This window comes from Cibotium barometz, chromosome 19, assembly GCF_041138505.1.
Source record: "Cibotium barometz isolate CiBa-2024 chromosome 19, ASM4113850v1, whole genome shotgun sequence".
Lineage (NCBI taxonomy): Eukaryota > Viridiplantae > Streptophyta > Polypodiopsida > Cyatheales > Cibotiaceae > Cibotium > Cibotium barometz.
Window position 1 is genome coordinate 47942130 of NC_141064.1, and position 8971 is coordinate 47951100.

Genomic DNA, 8971 nt, shown 5'->3' on the forward strand with positions numbered 1-8971 from the left:
TCAGGTATTGCTTCTCTACTCTTGGCGAATGGACGTACTGCACATTCTAGATTCAAGATGCCTCTGGAGCTAAACAATTCTTCAACTTGCAAAATCCCTGTACATGGACAACTTGCAGAGGTTTTGAGAGTTTGTAAGCTCATTATTTGGGATGAGGCTCCAATGATTCATCGTTATGCTTTTGAAGCATTGGATAGGAGCTTACAAGATGTATTATTCTCAGATAAGCCATTTGGTGGAAAGGTTGTATTAATGGGAGGAGATTTTAGACAAATCTTGCTTGTTATTATGAAGGGAAAACGTGAGGATATTGTTAATGCAGCATTGTGTCGTTCCTTTCTATGGAACTCGATCAAAGTTCTAAAGTTAACTGGAAATATACGTATTCAATCAAGCAATACTAATGGATGCAATGAGTTTAAACAGTGGGTCATGATGAGTATTGGGAATGGAGTGGATTGTAGCGATGATAATACGATGGTGACACTACCAAGTAATATGGTCTTGCAAAGATCGACTCTTAAAGACTTGGTACATTGGGTATACTCTGAACTGGCTATCACTACGACATATGCTTCATACTTTAGTGAGCGTGCTATTCTTACTCCGATAAACAGTCAAGTGGATATTGTGAATAAGACAGCTTTGGATGCAATGCCTAGTGAGTCTAAGCAATATTTCAGTGCAGATTCAATTCTTGAAAATGATGAAAATTCATTCTTATAGTCCGCAGATTTTTTGAATGCAATCGACCTTTGGGGCGGATATCCACCTCACTCCTTGGTTTTAAAGTTAGAAGCTCCTGTTATTTTGCTTCGTAACTTGGATTCAAGACGTGGACTCTGTAATGGTACACGCATGATATGTAAGGCCTTTCACTCTAAAGTCTTGGAGACTGAAATCATCATCACTGGTACTAAAGTTGGTGAAAGAGTATTTCTTCCACGGATTACCTTTATATGCACCGACACCCAACTACCATTCACCATGAGGCGGAGACAGTTTCCTGTGTGCGGCTGGCATTTGGCATGCCAATAAACAAATCACAAGGCCAAACCCTAAATGTCTTGGGGTTGTATTTGGTGACTCTAGTGTTTACTCATGGGCAATTGTATGTCGCGTTGTCACGAGCACGGTCTCCTCATGCTGTGAAGGTGTTACTTGAGGATAACACTAATGTGGAGTCTTCAGATCTTCAAAGTTATACACCTACAACAAACAATATTGTTTATAAGGAGATCTTGATGACTTCAGAGTGACAAGTCAGGTTTCTTATTTAAGTTATGCAATTTGATTAATTTTGTTGTGATTTCTTTTTTTATACATATTTGTCCATGGTAAAAGTACTTATTTTTGTTGTTTATGTTTTGACAGACATGTCTAAGATTACGTTCACATTGAACATGCCTTTGTCGAGGATAGTAGGTGAGATATTCTCTATATTTGCATAACTTTTCTTGATTACAAAGTATGGAACATGACATTCTATACTGATGTCTATCTGTACAAAGCCACCGCTATGGTCAGCTCCTATTACTGCGGGTCATGTAGCAGGGATTATGATTGATGCTTATAGGGATGGGTAAGTATAAGTGTAATTGTTAGGCATTGTATAAATATTTTTTGAACTTATATATAAATAATTGTCTAACCTATTTGTTTTGCTTTGATTTTACGATATTGCATGACATTGATACGTTTATGGTAAGAGTTGTCGACGAAGGCATCGAAATGTACGGGATCGGTGTTCCTGAGTGGGGTGTCTATTTGTTTTGGAGAGAGATGGACAGATGCTTTGCATCATTTGAGGAGTATTGACCATTGATATTCGTTATGGGTTTTATACTAGAGCTCCTCATGTACCATCCACTCGATGTTCTATTGTACGAGGTAATTTTGATTATGTTTTTCTATTATAATATTTTTTTAAGATTTTATTTATTGATGTGTCGTTATGTACAGATCCTTTTGAGATTTGATTTATCGTTGTGTCGTTTGTGTAGGTCCTTTGCATTCATCGATAGTAGAGCATGTGCGGGATGGATCACCGCTTTACAATAGAGAGCGTATTATGAGAGCAGACAAATGAATGATCCTTCTCATAAGAGAAGAATTCAATTTGTTGATTCTGACATTATTGACTGAGAATACGTATTTTGTGGTGCATTTTGAGAATATGTAATATTGGTCCTTTTTGCATATTCGTATGCTACATTACTATGATATTCGTATGCTACATTACTATGATATTTTTGTGGTGCATTTTGAGAATATGTAATATTGGTCCTTTTTTGCATATTCGTATGCTACATTACTATGATATTTTTGTTTTCGCTATAAATCTATGAGACATGGATGTTATTTTGAGATATGTATATATGAAGTCACTTGAAATAATGTATTGTGTTTACTTAAAACATGACCTAAATCTTGGAGAAACCGAGCCTATTTTTTTTGGAACTCTACCTGCCGTAGCAATGCACGGGTCCAATACTAGTGTATTTTTACCGACGAGAATTAAGAAAAATTGGATGAGATTTTAAGTAACCCTTATTTTGAGAAAAGGTTTTTTATATATTTTAGTTATAAAACAAGCATATAGTAAAAAAAAGCGAATATATTTAACTTATTTGGATTGGTTGAAAAATATGGTTTTTTCGAGCATTGGATGGAATCATAGAAGCTTCGGGTTGCGGTCAAAGTCAAACAAGGTTGCGGTGAAAGTCAAACAAAAGGCAGCCGCCTAAATTTCAAAGCGCGTTATAGGAGCCATACCTTAATCATCATCTGAGCGTTGGTCCCTTGATCATTATCTGAGCACCCCGCCCTCCCTCTCTCTCTCTCGAGTCTCCCTCTCCCTCTCTCTCTCTGCGTCTGCGTCTGTGTGTCTCTCTTCCTCTGTTTGTGTGTGTCTCTCTCTCTCTCGCTTGGATTTCTCTCGGGCTTCGCGGAAGCCGTCATCAAGTTTGCCTTCGTTTGGAAACGACGCTCAGCCTGATCCAAAGCTGAGTCCCACATCTCCTCCTCCTCCTCCTGTGATGAGTTCCAATGGGGGCCAGACGGCAGGAACAGCAAAGAAGAACTCCAAGCGGCCAAAAGGTTAGAGTTCCGTCTCCCAATTTACATTTCTTGTATAAAATGAAGGGGAATAATTTCCAGCAGATACAAATCAATACTTAATGCAAGAAAATTTTCATCACCTGTGCGTGTTGGCTGCTAGAGCCCCTAGCTTCCTGGAGTGCACAGGTTGGGTTTAGAAAAAGTCTTAGTTTGGGTTCTCCCTCTCATACTATTCCTAGTTCTTCGTGACAACTTGTAGAGTTGCTTTAGTGCCTCAACGCAAATATGGAGGCCATGTCTAATCGTTTCCAGTGGCTAGAGATGGCTGGTTTTCTAGATTTGGCATCTACCGAGGCTCGAGCTTCTTAGCAAGGCCAAGAGGATTCCGAGGACGAAGTGGCAAAACTCTCGGGAAGAGGGTTTGTCACTCCTTTGGATGCAGTATGGATGTGTCGGACAAGCTTTCACTCCCGGTTAGATAGTTGTCATTGTGAGCTCAACAGGAGAGATGTCGTTCGCGTTGCCGATGGTCCCCTTCTTAGAGTCCTTCATCGGATTCTCTAGACAATTCTCACAGCCTTCATTGGCTTGACGTCACGGAACTACCAGTTTGCAGAGTTCTTCCTCCATGCCTCATGAGGAATAAATTTAGTTATTGAAGCTTCTAAAGCCTTCCAAGTTTAATGGAAAGATGGACGAAGAAGTCATCACCAACTAGACCTGCGAGATGGTTGCCACATTGGCAGCAGTAGGTGTCTCAATGGTTTTTTAGTTCTAGTTGGTGCTTACAATGTTGATAAGTGTCACTCTCTTGTGGTGGGAAGACCACCTCTGTTACTTGTTGGGATGATTGCCGCATTGTTCCTGTGGACTACTCTAGTGAGCTCAAGTGGTAGTGGGAGCACTTTTCATAGAAATAGGGTGAATTGATAACGGATTATCTAGCTCGGTTTGGAAGCTTTTGCCCTTGCCCCAACGGACCGTCCGATGGTCAGAGCAGGTTTAGTCATCCATGGATGGTTTGAAATGGTCCTTACACGAAGATGTGCGAGTGTCACGTCCGCCCTGCACTGGGGTACATAGTGACACACTGGCATAATCATTAGTGCAACATTTGTACATAAGTAATACCTTTTTCTAGGAATATTTGTCGTACGGTGTGACCCCATTGTGAGCCCTTATTACTTAATCCAGGGACAGTCATGCAGGTTAGTCTCCTAGTCATAGAGGTCAGTCCTCTTAACCCACTTGGAGAATTCATCAGATTAGTGCATGTAGCAGTCAGCCTTAGCCTAGGTCTTGCATTAGAAGCATGTAATAGCATATAGGTCAGGATACCATGCCCACGGGTAGCCCATGGCTGGTGTTCTAGTCGACAAGCCAGGTTAAGGGCTGTTTACAGCCCTGAACTCTTCTCGAGGCAGCCGACGCCATGAGGGAGTCCTATGACTCATGTCGGCCAGCATTAGAGTCTAGGCAGCAGGTTGGGTAGTAGAGCAGTCAGCCAGCAGCAGAATTGGGCAGCAAGACTATGCACAACATTAAATGCTGGTTGCACAGCATTTAATGCTATTTTTTGGGGGCATTTTTGTGTCCACATGAACTGGCTGACCAGCAGCCTAGCATCATATATAAGCAATCACATATATTCAACATAAATCATTCAGAAAACAGCAAAGTCTCAAGTCAATAAAATCAGCAGCTAGTTTTCATCCTCTCAAGGCTAATATTGAAGCTCCTCTTCCATTCCCAACCAGCATATGTGCAGCCCTACAGCTATCTGGACTTGCATAAGTGGCCCCGAAGGTAGTGCTTGGATTGGTGGATACTCAGCCTACGTATGGTGTTCCTCATCCTTGCGTTGGGCAGTCATATCACTTGTTTACAAGCATTGTACAACAGTTCTCCAAAGAATTAATAAGATCAAAGTACATACATAAAGAGAAAGTACTCTCCTACAATAACATACAATGGTCGGTCCATAGTGTGAACCCAACTATATGAGTTGACGCTATAACTAGGCTATAACTCTAGTACTCCAAAGTGGCTGTCACACAGTTTGTCATCCACTGGCGACATATTAACCATAATCTTACCAACCATGCCAGTGGCAGAAATGCGGAAGCTATCACCTAGGCGGGTCATTAATGTCTGTTGTTGTAGCACTAGTTGAGCTCAACTCCACACTGCACTCCAAGTAAGCTCCTAAACCTGTGGAGCTTCTCTGTGCCTAATGCCTTCATGAAGATGTCAGCTATCTGATCCTTTGTGCTAACATATATCATATCTATTTAGAATCTTCTTCCTCACAAAGTGATAATGCACCTCAATGTGCTTTGTTCTAGCATGGAGTGGTGTGTAAGGTGGTCTTCCCACCACAAGAGAGCGGCACCCGTCAAAGCCGTACACACCAAATGGAGCTAAAAATATCTAAACCACCTGTGCTGCCAACACGACAGCCATCTCGCAGGTCCAGTTGGTTATGACTTCTCCGTCCATCTTCCTGTTGAACTTGGGAGGCTTTAGAAGTTTCATTAGTTGAGCTCGTTGCTCACGAGGCATGGAGGAAGAACTCGGCAAATTGGTAGTCCCTCGACATCGAGCCGATGAAGGCAAGCGGGAACTGCTCGGAGAATCTGATGGAGAGGGACTCCGCGAAGGGGACAATCGCCCGATACGAACGGCATCTCTCTTGTCGACTATGCGTAGGTATAGAATGATGACTGCCGGATTGGGCCAGTGTATCCTTGTTTGACATAGGATATTTGGGTAACATTGAGCTCATTGTATGTCTTTTTGAGGAATCACATTCCGCTGATCTCTCTTCTTTCTCTACCCTCAACGAGCACATAGGCCCAAGAGCCTTTTATATATGTATACATGTATCTATCGATTTATGCATGGATGTGTTATGAAGACTAGCTATTTGAGAAAGAACATTTCTTTGTTCAAGTGTAACTTTTGCTTGTATGGTGCAGAGTCACCCTTTTTACAGCAGGACTTACCTGCTTGGAAGCCCTTGTTAACACCAGGATGGGTGAGCTAATACTTAATTGTCTTTATCATGATTGTTTAAACAATGACGCCCCCCTCTGGGCAGTGTCGTGTGATAGCCACTGGGACAAGGGCCCATATTCTTACTACATCAATGTGCAGGTTATCACCATCTTCATGCTAGTTGGAGTGATATTTATCCCCATTGGGGTGGTCTCATTGCTGGCATCGAACAGTGTATGTTTGTTTCCCTCTACTTCACCTTTTCAATTAACAGAATTACGGTACAACAAAAATTGTGAAGAAGTATTCTTATAAAGATTGAATGATGCGTGTGCAGGTTGTTGAGATTGTATATCGATACGATGCCTTGTGCGTCCCCGGAAACGTCACAGACAAAGTGAGCTTTATCCAGAGTATCGAAACGAACAAGACGTGCACCAAACAAATAACTGTATGTTCCAAACTCCTTACGAGAGACATCAGATGCACAGATTTGATTGAAAAAAATTATGGATATTTTTCGGCATACTTGCTGTACATTTGGTTCTCAGTGGTCCTCAAGTAATGGCTAAAAATGGGTCTTTTCTCCATCTTGTAGGTTCCAAAGCAGATGAAGCAACCAATATACGTGTACTATGAGCTAGATAATTATTATCAAAATCATAGAAGGTAATATGAGATTTCGACCCCATGTATGTAATGGCTGGTCATGGGTATCAATATTGTCTTTTTGTGCATTCATGAAGTAGCCTAGTAAGCCGATGTGTGAGCCCTAGCCACTAGTCGGTTGGCCAGGAAAAAAGCTTTAGTCGAGCCCTTATTGTTGATATACCAAATGCAAGGTTACTTGTACTTCAATTTTTCAGAGAAGCCAGACAAACAGTGGAAGTGAGCAAGCTCACTCATCTTTCCACCAAGGGCTATGGCAATGACCAGTGCTTCCACCAAGAGGACCATATTTGCAGTGTTGACTTCATGGTGAGGTCGGTTGATCATACCACCAACTTTCACAGTGGCATGGTTATCCAAAGCCCACCTGTAAGACTACTAGTGCAGTGCACGTGTGAACAGATAGATTAGACTTCAACACACAAGCATCCACAAGCAACACCTGTGTAGGAGTGCGGGCTGTTAGGCCTTACTCATGGGTGGAAAGAGATCTTCTTCTCTCGCTGACAGGGAGAATGGGCGTACATTAGAAGCAGTGCTAAAACCCTTCAACCCACACGTTGGCTAAGCTCCTACGAGGTGGAGCTCTGGTACTGGCTGTAAGCTCTTGTCTGTACTAAGCTGATCCCTTCACGTGGAGTACCTCAAACTTGGGTGGATCTGTGCTCATGGGTTGCTCCTCCAACATGCCTAGGGATCTTTTGTTTTTTTCTTTGTAGATGTAGCTTTTGCTCCCTTTGCTGCGCCCCACTCTCTGACGACAAATAGACAGGGAAAGGCAAATATCATGCCCCTTGCTTCCGCTAGTAGCCGCATGTATGCTAAAGCAGCCAGCCCAATGAGTATCTTACATCAGGTCACGGGAATGCTTTTGCAGGTATGTAAAGAGTAGGAGCGACACTCAGCTATTGAAGGGTGAGAGCAAGGCCACGGACACTGCAAACTGCAAGCCCGAGCAAAACCTGCAAAATAACAGCAGCCTGCCCATAACTCCATGCGGTTTGATAGCATGGAGCTTGTTCAATGATACATACAGTTTTACCACTAATGGTTCCGCTAATATATCTGTCAACAAGACAGGAATCTCGTGGAAAAGTGATCGTGAGCACAAATTTGGTGCAACTGTGTACCCGGTCAATTTCCCCAATAATGCTAATGGAAGTGGGGTTCTGATTGGAGGTGGAAAGCTAGATCCACATAAACCTGTAAGTGCTTTAAATTCTAGGTTATGTTCTGAGAAGTAGTTAAAATCTAGTGTCAAATTAAGGTTCTATGGATGTTTGTATACAGCTTAGTGAAGATGAGGACCTTATAGTGTGGATGAGGACGGCGGCATTACCAAACTTCCGGAAGCTCTACGGCAGGATTGAGCAAGACTTGGAAACAAACACGACCATAACAGTCGAGATCAATAATGTGTACAATACTTACAGCTTTGGTGGGAAGAAAAAGCTGGTTCTTTCTACCACCAGTTGGCTGGGTGGCAAGAACGACTTTCTGGGCTTAGCTTACATCACAGTGGGATCCGCTTGCATCTTCTTGGCTCTCTTGTTTTTGGCAGCTCATCTAAAGCATCCAAGGTAATTAATCTCTCTCTCTCTCTCTCTCTCTCTCTCTCCACACACGCACACACACACACACACGTGTGTGTGTGTATGCATTACTGAAAAGCAAGACAGCATGGCTTTTGAAATTTGGTCTGTTATGTCATTGACTTCAGGTTTTCTTTTGCATGAACAGGCCTCTTGGTGACACACAATACTTATCTTGGAATATAAGAGAATCAAAAATGTGAGGCATTAGCCTGGTTAAAAGCATCCCATTTTGTAGCATCTTATGTGCACTTGGTACTTATATAGAAAGTGGAGGCACAAATCTTGTTGCCAAAATTTTAGCAATTACAGAATCTTGCTGTGCATTAGAACTTGTAGCAGCTGCTTCTTTCAAGATGCTAAAAGTGGCAAGGATAGCACATAATCAATTGATTGAATATTGCAAGACTTCAGCTAACCGATATAGACACACCAATAATACAAAAGAAATTAAGATGAAGACAAAGCTCAATAGTTGTCTGTCCCTCTCACCTTTTTTTTGCCTAGGAACTTGCAACCACATTTGTTGAGCGATCCACCCTTAACTAACCCCCTTGCAGAGCCCCAAACTACCCAAATTCCATCAAACAACAATCCTCACATATGTCTTCTATGACCTTAGTTTTAAGGATGTTTATTATTCTGCGATTCAC

The 8971-nt window shown here is 42.0% G+C and overlaps 1 protein-coding gene across 2 annotated transcripts; it reads left to right on the forward strand.

Annotated features, from left to right (window-relative positions):
• The first annotated feature begins 2781 nt into the window (after positions 1–2781).
• LOC147628687 (ALA-interacting subunit 3-like) lies at positions 2782–8650 on the forward strand. 2 transcript variants are annotated; one of them, XM_086813898.1, is made up of 8 exons: positions 2783–3099; positions 6039–6097; positions 6217–6291; positions 6395–6508; positions 6656–6726; positions 7604–7931; positions 8017–8306; positions 8467–8650. In XM_086813898.1, exons 1-8 carry the CDS (start codon positions 3039–3041, stop codon positions 8519–8521), a joined length of 1053 nt encoding a protein of 350 aa, XP_086670024.1. In that variant the 5' UTR covers positions 2783–3038; the 3' UTR covers positions 8522–8650. The 2 variants fall into 2 exon arrangements, with proteins under 2 accessions (XP_086670025.1, XP_086670024.1); XM_086813899.1 differs by lacking the exon at positions 8467–8650 and having other exon boundaries at positions 2782–3099; positions 8017–8310.
• The last annotated feature ends 321 nt before the right edge of the window (positions 8651–8971 follow it).

Coding starts and splice junctions, on each gene's coding strand:
- LOC147628687 (XM_086813898.1), top strand. CDS start 3,039: ATGAGTTCCAATGGGGGCCAGACGGCAGGAACAGCAAAGAAGAACTCC. Junction 6,292..6,394: donor CATTGCTGGCATCGAACAGT/GTATGTTTGTTT, acceptor ATGCGTGTGCAG/GTTGTTGAGATTGTATATCG. Junction 6,727..7,603: donor TATTATCAAAATCATAGAAG/GTAATATGAGAT, acceptor ATGCTTTTGCAG/GTATGTAAAGAGTAGGAGCG.